At 54.1% G+C, this 14,499-nt stretch overlaps 1 protein-coding gene across 2 annotated transcripts in view; it reads left to right on the top strand.

Annotated features, from left to right (window-relative positions):
* Nucleotides 1-14,499, top strand: part of CAMK2A (calcium/calmodulin dependent protein kinase II alpha) — a 63,856-nt gene that overhangs the window by 41,373 nt on the left and 7,984 nt on the right. The window contains exons 13-15 of one of the 2 annotated variants that reach the window (XM_024732251.1): nt 1,652-1,692; nt 7,399-7,447; nt 13,977-14,052. In XM_024732251.1, coding sequence (XP_024588019.1) covers nt 1,652-1,692; nt 7,399-7,447; nt 13,977-14,052 — 166 coding nt within the window. The remainder of the gene's footprint in view (nt 1-1,651; nt 1,693-7,398; nt 7,448-13,976; nt 14,053-14,499) is intronic. The other variant, XR_003001409.1, reaches the window with a different exon arrangement.

Raw genomic sequence — 14,499 nt, 5'->3', positions numbered from 1 at the left:
CCCAGACAAGGATCCTGCAGTTCCTTAAACTGAAAGCTGAGCCACCCAGGCAGTCAGAGTCTTTTTTTAACAACTGAAGTGCCCCTAGGGCACTCTAGTCCAGAGCTCACAAAACAGAGCCCAGGGTTAGTCTCTCTCTCTCTCTCTCTCTCTCTTACCATCAGCTAGAGGATTAGATTAGGTGACCTCTAAGTTTCTTCCAAAGCTAAAGTTGTAGTATTCTGTATTTTCTCTCTCTCTCACCCTCTCTCTCTCTCTCACTCTCTCTCTCTCTCTCTCTCTCTCTCTCTCTCTCTCTCGATGTGCTTGGGGGCACCAGTGGTGTTTAACAAATTTTTTCTGGCAAGAGTTTCCAGCACTTAAAAACCAGGAGATTTCATAGAAAATCCCAGATTACTGACTTCTCTTGAAAATCAGAATATGTGGCTTCACGGGACCCACAGTCCTGTAATAGTGGGCTGGAGCTGAGAGGGGCCTCCTTGGAGGCTTGGGGGGCAAGTCCTCTCCCTGCTGCTGTGCATCCTGGTCTAGCTCACAAAGCCCATGATGATGGCTGGCCATTCGTCTCAGCTTCGGGATCCAGAGGTACTCCCCCAACCCCGCCACTGCCTTGCTTCGCAAGAGGGAAAAGTTGCATGAGAGCCTGAGAGGGGTCATAGGTGGAAATGTGAGGATGACTGGGGAGCTGGAGAAGCCATGAGCCCCAGCCCTCCAAGCCTCTGGGGCATCAATGTCCAGTACCACCCCTCCTCCCCAGCTCGCTCTCTCCAGGCCGCCAGGAAAAGGACTTACAGTGGCTACCATTTACTGAGCATCTACTACATACACGTCAAGTGCTGTGCTAAGCACTTTATAGATACTGTCTGCTTTAACTTAAGGCCATTTGCTTGAGGTTTGAAGCAGCCAGGTGTCAGGCTGCACAGGGCTGGTCATTGATCCCATTTCCTGACTGATGCCCTCTCCAAGGTCTCTGACCAAGAGGTGAGAAGGAAGGGAATGGGAAATGACAGGTGGGGCCTCCCTGAGAGCTGTTGCTCTGCTTTTCCCAGCCACCAGGGACACAGCCAGCCCCAGTGTGGGGCTCTGGTGTTTGAGGGTAGGGAGGCCTCTGCAGGGGATGGGTGCTCTGGCAGGGGTGGGCCCCAGAGCGGGGGCATCTGCTTCTTATCACCAGCAAAATGCAGCTTTGCAGCTGTCCAGAGTGAGTAGGCAGGGCTGACACATGACCTCCGCAGCAGCATGGGGCTAAAATTAGAGCCGGCCGGGGCGGGGAGGGAGCGTCCAGCCCCGGGCTGGGCAGCTGGGCCTCCGGGTTGGCCACCACTAGCACGGGTGGTGACCAGGATCTGGAGGGAATCCCCAGACTGAAACAGCAATCCCACGGTCCTGGGACACATCGGGCACCTCCCTCAACCCATGGAGCCAGAGGGTCACACTTGAGATTGCTGAGAACCCAGGCCCACTCCCACCCAACGGGCCACCGGCAGACCCAGGGCTGCCCAGGAAGGAAGAGGAGGGAGGGGAGGAGGTCTCCCCACGTCGCTGCTCCGGCTCTGTGCCCTCCGCTACCCGTGGATGTTGCTCTTCCTCGCCCTGTGGGCCCTGGTGCCCTGCCTGGTGTTGGTAACCCTCTACTTTTTCTCCTCTGCAGGCGGGAAGAGTGGAGGAAACAAGAAGAACGATGGTGTGAAGGTAAGTCCCGGCCAGCACGGCAGGGTCTGCCTCTGACAGCGTTTCCGCCCACAGGTCCTGGCTTGCAGGGCTGGGACAAGAGCCAGGCCTTGCCGATGGTGTTCTGGGCAGATGTGCTCACCCGTGCAGCCTGGCATCCCCAGACCCGGACCTGGGCTACGGTGCCCACCCTCCCACCAGGATTGGCGGGGGGCAGGTGGGGGAGGGGAGGGTTGAAAGAGGGTGGGAGAGGCAGGTGGCCTGGGGTTGGGGTGGGCATGAGGGCCGGTCAAAGGAGATTTCTGCGGTTCTGGAGGACTGGTGAGTGAGTGGGTGCAAAGAAGGGACAGAGATGTCATGAGGGGTGACCTCCTCCTTCCCGAGTGTAGGCTGGCTGGAATGGGCCCCTGACCCAGTGCACGCCCCAGTCCAGCCTACAAAGCCTGCAGGGGATGGACAGCCAATCCTCTTAGCTTTGATACCCAGAGGTACCCAGCCCCATCAAGGCCTGCCGGTTCAGTGCTAAGAATCCCCTCCTCTGCCCGACCCAGGCCTGCCCCGTCCCCACCCCTGATGCCCGAGCTGCTTTCCTCCACACCCCACTGACCCCTCCCTCCCTCCTCTCTCTTCTCCCTCTGCTCTCTGGGGCCTTGTCCCCTACTTTCTGCCTGGTCCCCTACTCTCTGCAGCTCCCTCCTCCCCTGCCACTGGCTCGCCTTGTGGACTCTCCTCTCTCGAGACCCTGCCTTTTTCTGGGCTCAGAGCCCTGCCTGGCCAGGGCCCCAGGGCTGGGCTGTGCCCAGGACACTGGAAGGTGTGGGATGCTTTCCAAACACAGCCACTCAGGTGGGCTGGTGGCTTCACGGCTTGGTTTGTAGTGGCATTTAGGGTCTCAGGCCCCTGGCTTTGGTCTGCCGGGGGTGGCATGGGAGGGGATCTGGGCTGTCTGCCTGAGGCCAGGATATGGCCCTCCTCTCTGCCCTTGGCCCTCTGGGGGCTTGAGTTTCCCCATAGGTACAGTGGGAGGGGGGAGGGCTGTGAACTCCATGATTTCCAAGATTTCAACTTTAAAAACAAACAAACAAGAAAAAATCATTTTCCCTTCTCATCTTGGGTGCTTGAGGAATATGTAATTATTTGGTTATCAGTCAAAGCCAGTGGTTTACAAATGGAACTCCTTGGAGCCCAAAGGTTCTGGGGAGGTACCTCTGGCAGCAGATGGGGAGGGATTGGAAGGGGGACGCCAAGCAGAGAGGATTGGGGGCTTCTCACACCCACTTCAGCCTGAACAGCTCCGTGGACCAGCCATCGCAGTGGCTGAGAGAGCCTGGGTGAGCTTACAGCCCATTATTTGAATCTCCTGAGCCTGTGTTTCCTCATTCAAGCAACGGGTGAGCAGGGTTTCCCACCTCCCAGGGCTGTCTGTGAGGATGAACTAAGATACTGTGCATTGAGGACTTAGCATGGTGCTGGCGTGCGATACATGCTCATGAGATGCTAGTCAGTAGTATTATCTTTTCTGCTTTACGTGTTGGACTTTCGGGTAAGATTTCTCTTGAAGTTTGCTAGAGAAAATACTTGGAAAACAGATCTAAAGCCAGCCCAATTTATACAGTTGACACACAGCCATCCCCAATGCTGTAATGGAATCCAGAATTGAGTTTTGGCTTACCTGCTGTTTTGGGTTATCCATGAGTCACCCCCCTCCCCTCCCAATTTGAAAGGGTGATGGAGCGATGTGCAACTTGCAGGGGAAGGGGGCAGGCTTGGAGCAGCTGGGGCTCAATCTGGCCCTAGTGTGTAGACACTGGGGGTACTGGGTCCCCTGGGGAAAATCATATTTGGGGGATATGGGGCAGAGGCCACAGGCGCTAGTGGGCTGCGGCCCAGGTAGGTGGAGGAGGAGGGGCTGCAGGAGGGCTGCCGCCGTCTGCTTGGCACTCGGGTGTAGCCCTGGCAAAGCCCTGGTCAGGGCCTCCCTCAGGCTGGGTCGTGGGACGAAGCTGTTGTCTGGCTCCTCTCTGGGCAAGGCCAGGAGGCGGAGGCTGTCTGAGGGCAAGGGCATCTCGTAGCGTGGCGGGGCTCTGGCTGGTCACTGCAGGGCCTTCCAGTGGGCACAGCTGAAGAAACCGCTGCTTCCTGTAGGACAGGACAGACCCTCAGTGACTTCTCAGGGTGGCCTGGGTGTGGAGGAAGAGACACTCAAAGGCTATTCCTGGCCTGACCCTTTCTCTGCAGCTCAACCTCCTCCCCTTCCTTGGGATGGAGGAACAGGGACATCCAGCCGGAAGACGGGAGTAACCCAGGGGGATTTGCCCAGGATTTGGGGAGCCCGGCCTGCAAGAGGAGGGAGGTCCATTCATGTTTTTACTATGACTGAAAATGGACCTCAAGTCAAGAAGCCAGGGGTTTGAGCCTGGGCCCCACTGTTCCCTCCCTTGGGGACCTGGGCCATCAGTTCCGTCATCTGTGCAAGAGGAGAAGCGCTGTTTTCAGGGAGGCTGGTGAGAGGCTCCCACCGGGCTGGGCCTGGTGGAGTCGCATTGGGATGCTCCTGTAGCCAACATGTGCTCGGCCAAAGCAGGAACTACAACTCGGTCCCTAGAGACGGACCACTGATTCCACCTGGGGCTTCACTGAAGAAGCAGTGATCGGTTCCAACGCTGGAGGAAAAACTGGCGGGTTGGAGTTCAAGATATGACACAATACTGTACTTTATGGGCTTTTAAGGGCTTTTCAAGGCTAACTTTGACCATCCTCTGTTTCTACCATCCCTGCCAACCTTAGAACCATGTTCTTCACGTGGTTCTAAGAGATGTGACTCTACTTTTGGTGACAGTTCACTTTCTAAATGAAACTAACATGCTGGTCGGTGTAGGGTTATTATTAGTGTCATCATCATTTCGTGATTCAGGAAAATCGAGTCTTTCTATCACCAAGAAGCGATGCCCCCGGTCCCAGCCACTCCTAGGCCTCTACTTTCATGAAGAGGGGCTGACCGCTCCCACCCCTCAACCCCACTCACTGCCCCCTGTTGGTGTCCCATCCGTGCGTCATGACCCCTCTCCCCCATGTCCCATCCTGTCACTGTGCGTCCGAATTTGATGCAGTCTCTGCTCTGTGTTGCCTCCTCGTGTCCCGCCTGGAACCTCCTGGCCCTCATGCTGCTCCTCAGGTTTCCGCCGACAGCCGAGCTGTGTGGGCCTGTCCCCTCCAACACACGCTGTGCCTGGCCCGGCTCCAGCCAGGAGTGAGGCCAACGCTAGGCGGACAGGGCAGGGAAGGAGGGGCTGGCTGCAGGCTGCTGCCTTGCAGGAGTCACACTGCCCGGGGCCAGCTGGGGCAGAGGCAGGGGCTGTGAGCACTTACACTGGAAATGCCCAGTGAGCCACCTCCATGCAGAGGCCCTGGATGGAGAGGACAGGATAGGATCTAAGGCTCCTGGCGCTCAGAGGCTCCTGGATCTTGGAGTCAGAAAGCCCAGACTTAGACCTGAGGACACTTGGAGAATATCCAGTGCCTCCCACTGGCAAAGGCCTACCCGGAGGCATCTCAGGTCTCCCCTCTGCTCCCCACACAGAGCAGCAAGGGGAGAGCCTCCTGGCCTCTCAGATGTAAGTGCTTCCAGGATAAGCCTTTGAAGAGCCATCAGGCTGTGGGTACCTGGAGACCTGGACAGAGGAGAGGGCCTGCACTGGGGGTTCCAGCCTCTTCTTTGCTAGTAGCTAGCTGAGCAACCTTGGGTGGATCGCTGCCCGTCTCTGGACCCCAGGTTCTTGTCTGCTCAATGCAAGTGTCGGTCTTGGCCTGTAACCTTCTATGAGTGTGAGTCTTTAAGACTCCAGGCTTAGAGCTGAAAGAAGGAGAAGACAGTCTACATGTTCCTCTCTCCTTCCCTTGGTTCCACAGTCGATTATACAGGGGAAATGACAAATGCCCCCAAAGCTAGAATAGGCTGAATGGCAAGGCCCAAAGACTCGAATTCTGGGCTCAGCTGTGTGTCTGCCTTTGCCTCAGTTTCTCTATCAGCATGAAGGAGCCGAATAGGCCAGTCACTGGGAAGCTGTGGGCACAAGCAGGACTTCTGAGGCCACTTAGAGGAGTGGTTCCCACACCTGTCTCTGCTTTGGAATCACCTGGGGATAGTGTTTAAAATAAAGATGCCCAGGCCCCAGCCCAGACCTAGTTATCAGACTCCTTAGAGGGGGCCTGGTTATGTATATTTTGGACAAGTTTCCTGAGTGGCTATGACACTCAACCAAACTAGGAGTGGGGTCTCTTCAGCAGAGACACAGGAGGAGTCTAGGAGGAGACGTTGGGCCTCATCTCCAGACCCGAGCGCCTTTTCGTCCTTCAAGAGCTTAGGATTCTGGAGGCCTTAGGCACCTGGTATCTGAGACCCAGGATTTACCTCCTCCATCTGAACTTAGCATGGGGGGAGCCCCGGTCAAAGAGAGGCTTAGCCCGCAGCTTGATGGTTGGCTTGTCGAGACCCAGGCAGCTGTGCACGAGGCCCCAGAACTCTAGGCTGAGAGAGGCCTGGCCCTGCCAGGTCAGCTGCTGCTGGTGGCCCTGACTCCTTGTCCCAATGCCATTGCCGGCAAGGAACCACAGAGGATGACCCTGAGGCCCATCCTCCTTCCACCCCTCCCCTGTTGTTCGTTCCTCTGCTCCCTGCCGTTTTCACGCTGTGTCTTTTCCTGTCCCATCTCTTCTCCTTGTTTTTCCAGAAAAGAAAGTCCAGTTCCAGCGTTCAGTTAATGGTGAGTGTCTGCCGTCTCCCAAACGCCGGTAAATCCTGGGCCTCGAACCCTCGCTCCTGCCTCGCTCCTGCAGGCTACACTGGGAACCCGGGCGGGGAGAGGGTGCTCAGGGTGTGCTTGGTACGTGTGCCTTGTGTGACAATATGTGTGTTGTGTGTGCGTGTTGTTGGCGTGTTTCTGTTGACACCTCCAACTCCATGACCCAGGCCAGCAGCCTGATGGTAGACCTGAGAACTCCCTCAGCTGCGAAGGTTGATTTGAACCCCATCCCACATCCAGCCCGTGGCTTCTCGCTTCGCCTTGCCCTCTGCTCTGGAACTCAGCTCAGGACTTGGTTTGTGCCAGTTGTGGCCACTGGGGGGCTTGGTTTGGCCGAAGTGGCGGGCGCCGTAGAGGCCCTTCTTGAGCTTCTGTGAGCCTACCCAGGGCCTGCCGGTGGCAGAGGAGCCACCAGCCCCTGCCACCGTCTAGGGGTTCCTGCGGTGGCATGGTGGCCCACGTCCCTCTTCTTCTGATTCCATTGCTGTCTCCCTCAGTTGTGTGGTTTTTCTCCCCCTGGAAAGCCCAGCCTCTGTCACACTGGGCCTCCCCCCGTCTCTCTCTTCCTCTCCTGCCAGTGTGTGTACTCCTTCCCCATCCTGTGGCCACCATGTGCCTCTCTGCCCTCCATACCCCCTCTCTGCTCCCTCAAGCAGACAGGGCTCAGGACCCCCTTCCAGAAAGGCCAGGGCTCTCCACACATCCACCCCTTCATTTACACCCCCGTCCCCGCCACCAGCCACCAGCCACCTGCTTAGTTGGGCCCGTCCCCTCCTTAGGCTTGGAAGTCTGACAGGGTTTTCAGTGCAGCATCTGGATGGCAGAGCCCACGAGGCTTACGGCAACGGGGCCGCAGCATCAGGCAGACCACACCTCTTCCCGCTTGGCAAGCGGGCCTCACCACCTCCCGTGTTCTCTTTGGCAGGAATCTTCAGAGAGCACCAACACCACCATTGAGGATGAAGACACCAAAGGTAGGAGGGGTCTTGCCTTCAGCATCTGGGCCCCTGGGCCTCCTGGCAGGCCCCCTTTGCCGACCGTCTCCGGCCTGAAGGGACCGCAAGGCCAGCTTTGTGTCCTGTTTCCCTACAAAGAGCCTCGCTTTGGCTCCTTATAGACTGGGTACACGGTGGGGTGCCATTTCCCTGTGTGAGGTGCCTGGATGGACTTTTCTCACGGTAGCAGTTATGTGTTGACTTTAACACGTATTAGAAAAAATTAACATAGTCAAGTCATAAATGTATCATAGTAGTATACATTTTCCTTTGGCAGTGTTTTTGGATTTAAAAAAAAACACAAGTTGATTTTAAAAACTTGAAGTAATTATAGTAAGGGAAGGGAAAGCAAAAATGTATCAATAGGAAATTCAACAAACTGGAATATGGGAAACACTGCCTAAGGCCGACCCAAAATGCGGGGGCGACTATAGCCAGTGGCTAATAGCCTTCACAAGCCCTCGGATGAAAGGGGGAGCAAGACCCCAGATAACGGTGATCTGATAGTAAGAGAGGAAATAATAGGATGGTAATAGGAAAAATGGCTGCCTTTTATGGGGTACTTGCTGCGTGCTAGACCTGTGTCAAGTCACCTGAGCTTCACAACAAGCTAAGAAGTAGGTACTGTGATGAACCCCATCCGACAGCCCAGAAACTCAGGGGTTGAGTAAATTGGCCCAAGGTCCCAGAGCTCGTAAAGGGGACAGTTAGGTTATGAATCCAGGCAGTGTGGCTCCAGGGCCTGGCTCAGCTGAGGAGGCCTTGGCATGTGGAAAGATGCTTGGAGCTTGGAGGAGGGAGGATGGAGCGCTGGCTTCCGCCCAGGGGACACCAGATCCTTGGACGAGTTAGTGACATCCTGCTGTTCTGCCTGTACCCAGCCCTTCTTCTTCCCCCAGGACAGGGAGACCGGCAAGGGAGGGGGTTCTCACACTCCGGTGTGTGTCAGAGATGCCTGGGGAGTCTCTGAGATCTAGAAAAACAGCATTGACCTGGAGAGATCACAGCTGTGCCCGTTGAGATATTTTCAGGAGTTTAGATGATTTGCTTCTGAAAGAATATACAATGATGGGGACAAGAGCATTTTGTTATGTAATAAATATTTTTGCACAGCTGCCATGCAGGCTTATTTAAGGCAGTTTTCACACTAAACGCCGTTGACTGCCTCCCGGCTCTGCCACGATGTTTGGAAGACCAGCCCCACCCTATGTGTGTCCCTCTCCGGTCATTCCCAGCTGGGGCAAAGCAGGGGCAGGAGATGGTCACTCCATCACCATAGCCTGGTGCCAGAGCAGATCAAGCGTCTATGAAAGCACCAGGGACAACCTTCAAAATGCATTATCTTGAAGAATTCCCTTGGGATCAGGTCAGCATCCTAAGTCCCTCAAGTATGATTTTTAACCATATTCCTGGCCCTGCTCCAGTGGAATCTGATTCCATAGGTTTGTGGTGGGCCGAGATAGGTTGTTTCTGAGACATTCACCATATTTGAGGCTCATTGTAAGGTGCTGGGATTTTTGAGGAGACTTGTGGCCTCATAATCCTGGTCTCAGAGCAGACACAGTCTGTGGAAGCAAACTGGCTCTGTGATTCTTCATTGGAGTCCATCTGCTGGGTGACCTTAGACAACTTACTGAACCTCTCTGAGCCTCAGTTTCCTTAACAGTAAAGAGATGATAATAGTATCAAGCTCAGAGGATTGCTGTGCAGATGAGATGAGAGGCTGTGTCTAAAGTGCCTACACAGTGTTTGGCATATGGCCACTGTTTAATAAATCTTAATTTCTCTTCTTTCAAACTGGAGCTTATGGTTGAATGACAGGAAGCCATATGACGTTTTCTTGGAGCGTCAGTTTTACTCAAAGATTATTTTAAGACAAATATTTATATGTTCAACAGACAGAGAAATGTTTGGAATAGAATGTAAAATTTGTGTGCGCTATTAATGTAAAATGTGACCCGTTAAAGACATTTTCCACCTGGGGTAACGGCTCTGGGTTACATCCTTGAGGCCTGACATTTACAATCATTATCCTCTGCTTTAGAGGTATCAGGATGGGAACATTTGCGAAGTCTTGAATTTTAGTTCACTTATGCCCCTTTTAAAGAGGGGAGGATGGGACTTCCATGGCGGTCCAGTGGTTAAGACTCTGTGCTTCCACTGCAGGGGGCACGGGTTTGATCCCTGGTCGGGGAACTAAGATCCCACATGCTGCGCAGCATAGCCAAAAAAAATTAAATTTAATTTAAAAATAAAATAAAAAGGGGAGGCTGAGGCCTAGAGAAGAGAAAGGGCATGTCAATGTTATTAATGGTAAAACTGGGACCCTGTTCCCTGCCTCAGTTTCCACACGTGTAAAAGGCCATGTCTGATGGAAGAGTTGCTGGCTCAGCCAGGAGCTCCTCCCCCTGTTTGGCAGGAGAGAGGAACTCTGTGCCTCCCCCAGCTTCTCCAGGCCTCAGAGAAAGTTTCCAGAGAACCATTTTCTGGTGTTAATTTGTTAAGTCTTCTTACTAAGTGAGAATAGCAGCTGGTGGGGTGGATTCTGACCTAACATTAAAGTTAATTAGAAATGTCAACCTCCAGGGAACATTTTCCCCTCAGCAAAGAAAGGGACATTACTATTTCAGAGCCCCTCAGGCTTAATACACAGGCCTCTCACCCTCTGAGCTGCACGGGGTTCTGCCAGACATCCTCCCCACCGCCCTATCTCCTCCTGGTCAGCTCCTTGAAAATTCAATTTCCTCTCCAGCCCAAAGAGCTGCCTTAGAATCTGGGCAGAGACATTCTAGGAAATATCAGTCAGGAATGCTGATCCCATCTCAGCCTCTTCATACTGTGTGACCTTGAGAGAGTGCCTTAACCTCTCTGGAGCTTCAGCTTTCCCATCTATAGCGGAGCCCTCCTGGTTGTCTGGGTGAACACCTGGCAGATGAGAAATGCCAGAGGGTGCCACTGAGCAGCTGCTGGATGAATCTTTCATAGAGCAATAGGTCTGCCAAGGGCATGGGAGGGGCTCAGAACCAGAGTGAATTTCTCCAGATTTAAGGAGCACCAGACCCCCAGATCTTTGGTCCCAGAGAATGAAGCTAGGGAGAGTCCTGCCTGCTAGGCTTCAATTGTTGGCAAACTTGGTGTCCTGAGTGGCTGGAGGCCAAGTTAGGCACTGTCTCAGGCTGCATTAATAGAGGTGTAGTGTCCAGAATTGGGGAGGGGATAGAGAGCGCTACCCTAGACCTGATATTCTGCAATATTCAAGCCACATCAGGGATAGTGTGCTCACACTCAGAGAGGCAACTGCACAGCTTAAGTACCCTCGAAAATAGATGGCCAGCTGGAGCCAGATCCTGTGAACCACATGCGGGAGGCCTTCAGCCCTGAGAAGAAAAGACTGGTGGGGGAAGGCACCTGGAGAAGCAGGTACACACTGAAGGATCCCGGAAGGCAGACCAGAACTATGACTAGGGGCTTTTAGGGGGAGATTGCAACTTGAAAGAAGGAAGTGGATGCAAATGGCAAAAGCCGTTCAGCAGTGCGGTGGCCTACCCGGCAGGCTGCAAGCCCCAAAGTTCCAACCAAAACTGAGCCATCATATATCAGGCTGCTGGGAAGTGTCCCTGCCCGGGTTAGAGGCTAGAGACTGTCCTCAGGGAGAACTTCCAGTTCAGAGCTTTCCAGTGATGGTAATCACAGCGCTTGCTTATGGAGTACCAGGCAGTGCTCTCAGTGCTTTACACAATGCATCATTATTTACATAAGTGAGTCGATATAAAGGGCTTGGAACAGTAGCTGGTTCTGAGTGAGGACCATATGTATGTTAGTTATTTTTATTGATATATTCTTAACTCAATCCTCAGAACCACCCTATGAGGTAAGTACTATTAGTAGCTCCATTATACATATGGGAAACTGAGGTAGGAGGAAGTATCTTGCCCAAGGGGACACAGTTACTAAGTAGCAGAGCCAGGATCCAAACTCAGGGGGTCTGGCTCCAGAATCCATGCCCTTGACCACTTGACTAGCCTCTCTGAGATGGTGGTGAGAAGCGGCCCACGGGAGACAGGGCATTAAGCACGGGCTCGTGGAATGTCAAGTGGGAAGGGTTCTTAAAGCCGTGGATGGTTCTTAAAGCATGTGGATTCGCTCTGGATCATCACCCTGATTTCACGTGGGAGCAGCTGGAACGAGGTGTCTCCTGGTGGAGGTGGGTTTCTCCCCATCCTCAATCCCCAGCTTCCACGAAGGAGGTCAGAGTTGACCAGGAGGCCGGGCTGTTGGGCTCCTAGGGACAGAGGCCACAAGGCAACTTGGGCAATTCCAGGGAACAGAGCAAGGCCAGCAGCCCCAGACCCTGATTTGGTCCGTCTGCTCGTTCATTCATTCAAGCTTCCTCCGCCTCAGCCCCAGGCAAGACCCCAGAGTCACCCGGCTGACCTCATGGTCTAAGACAGACCCGTTGTTCCCAGCCCTGGTGATTCTTTGCAGAGCCAGGAGATAAAGAATTAGCAGCTCACTGTGGTGGCTGACACTGGAGGTAGTAACTTCAGTGATGTTACATCTACTGAGCACCCACCACGTGCTAAGAGCTGCGCTGGGCACCGGGCCCTGCCCTGAGGGGGCAGGTGTGGGGGAGAGGGAGATGGGCTTTGGAGCTGCACAGTCTGCTCGGGGCGGCTGGTCCGCTGGAGCAGACTATTTCACCTTTTGCCTCCACGGTGACTGGAGCTTGTCTCTGACGGGGAGGAGAGAACCGCATGAAACTGTGCTGGGAGGCTTCAAAGATTCGCGGCTTAAGCACTGGCGCAGTCACTCACTCCATAATGAATGCCTGGCCAGGCCTGCTCCAGGCTCCAGGGATCAGCGAGCCTCCACGGAGCTCATATTTGAGCTGGGGAAGAGACAAGCATGTGAGCCCAACACATCACGGAACGCGTTAGAGCTCCTGGGTCCTGTGGAAAAGGCCCTGGGCTGGGAGCCAAACTCTGCACCCAAAATGTTCTGTGTCCTTGGGCAAGTCACACCCCTTACCAAGCTTCTGTTTTCCCAATGCTGGATAAGCAGGCTGAGTCCCTGGTCCCCAAGAGTTCTTGCGGCCTGGGTGTCCTGTGATTCTTTATCCTCTGGGCCTGAGGTGAGCTCCCCAGTGTGAGGGGGGATGGGATGGCACCTGCAACTGGTGAGGAAAGGGGCAGGGACAAGGCCTCCTCCAGGAGCCGTCTCCCTCCCCTGCTCCCAGCCTGAGAAATGGGCAACATGTCCACCCATCTCACCTGAGACTGCTCCAGCAGGCCAGCTCACTGACCGGCTTGGAGGTTAAGCTTGAGCCTGTGGGAGGAAGGGAAGCAGGCCTGGCCCTGGGAAACACGCCTGAGGCTTCTGGGAGGATAGCCCTGCTGGGAGCCAGAACATTTGGCTTCAAATTCCTTCATTGCTGAGGCTCGGTCTCCTCATGTGTCAGATGGGGGGAAACTGACCTCGCCTCCCCCTACCCCCCCAGGCTGTGAGGAGCAGATGCAGTAATGAGTGTGGAAGTATACAGGAGGCAGCACTTACAGTGTATACCTACTGTGTGCCAGGCTCTGGTCCAAGTGCCTCCGGCACATCATCTCATCCCATGCTCATAACAACTCTGGGACAAGGGCATTGTCATCTCCATACGATGGACCAGAAAACAACCTTGTGCCCCACGGTTGCACAGCTTGTAAAGACCTGGGCTGGGATTTAGAAGAAGCCTGTCTGGTACTGAAGCCTGGGTTCTTTACGCAACTTGTTCAGCACGGAACGTGTGAGAGGTGATGGTGTCCCCATTTTACAGATGGGAAAACTGGGGCTCAGAACATCACATACCTGATAAGAAAACTGATGTCTAATCCTCTACCAGGAAGACAGCAGCTGTTTGTGGTGTTTCAGTGGTGGACAGGGGAGGCCAGGTGTCAGCAACTGGGATTCATTCTGCCTAGAAAGTTCTGGAAGGCTCAGTGCCTGATTCCTATAGGCACCCAAATGGAACAAAAACGGACTCAGACCTAAGGGATTAGTAAGCCCTAAGCCCGCCCTTAGTGGCCCCAGTTTGGACCACGGGGGAGCCCCTGGTTTATGGTTGCTGGTGACAACCTCCACAGGTGACCTTGCTTGGATTCAGGTGGCAAAACAAGGTAATGGAGAAGCATATTTTGGACTCGAGACCTGGGTTCAAATCAGACCTAGAGCCAGAATCATGCATGCTGTTTCGAGGCAGAGGCTGCCAACTAAGACACTGGCTCTGCCCATTGTAGTTGAGGGAACTTTCACACTTTTTTTTTTCACCTTTCTGGGCCTCAGTTTCTCCTTCCATGAAATGGGAGTAATGATACCCAGGGACAGTGTGAGGATAAACGAGACAATCTCTCTGAGGCCCTCAGGTGCCAGGACAGGGTCTGGCGCATGTTAGGGGCTCAGGAAGCTGTGGCTGGTGCTGCCTCCCAATCACTATCGCTATTATTTCTCTGTGTTCCCTCCTGCCTTACAGTGCGGAAACAGGAAATTATAAAAGTGACAGAACAGCTGATTGAAGCCATAAGCAATGGAGATTTTGAGTCCTACACGTGAGTCGGCTGGGTCCATTCTGCATGTCCCGCCTGGATTGTTGATCAGGGGGTGCTGATGGCTACCTTTGGGGGTCCTTGTCTCTGACCCTCATTTACTCACTCTGCATGTGCTGTGAATCAGGCTGAACTCGTATTTCTGGTTTGCCTTCAGACTTTACGCTTTCATTAAGCTTTCTGTTCACAATACTTGTCTATATCTCAGTCCTGCTCCTATCTCGTTCCCCAGGAGGAACTCCAACAAAACTCTTTTGCCTCCCCAAGGACAGAGTGGGTGGGTCTCCACCACAACATGGACCTCCTCAGGAGATGAGCTGGGTCCTGCCACATGGGCCTGGGGCCTCACCCTGGACCTCCTATGACCTCAGATGAGAAGAAGCAGGCAGGAACCCATAGCGTTTGTACATCCAGTGAGTAGGGGTGAGCAAAAGAACCTCCAGAAGGAAT

This window comes from Neophocaena asiaeorientalis, unplaced genomic scaffold, assembly GCF_003031525.2.
Source record: "Neophocaena asiaeorientalis asiaeorientalis breed wild unplaced genomic scaffold, Neophocaena_asiaeorientalis_V1.1 scaffold964, whole genome shotgun sequence".
NCBI lineage: Eukaryota > Metazoa > Chordata > Mammalia > Artiodactyla > Phocoenidae > Neophocaena > Neophocaena asiaeorientalis.
The sequence above is the reverse complement of the archived record's forward strand: the minus strand, read 5'-3'. Positions and strand labels throughout refer to the sequence as shown.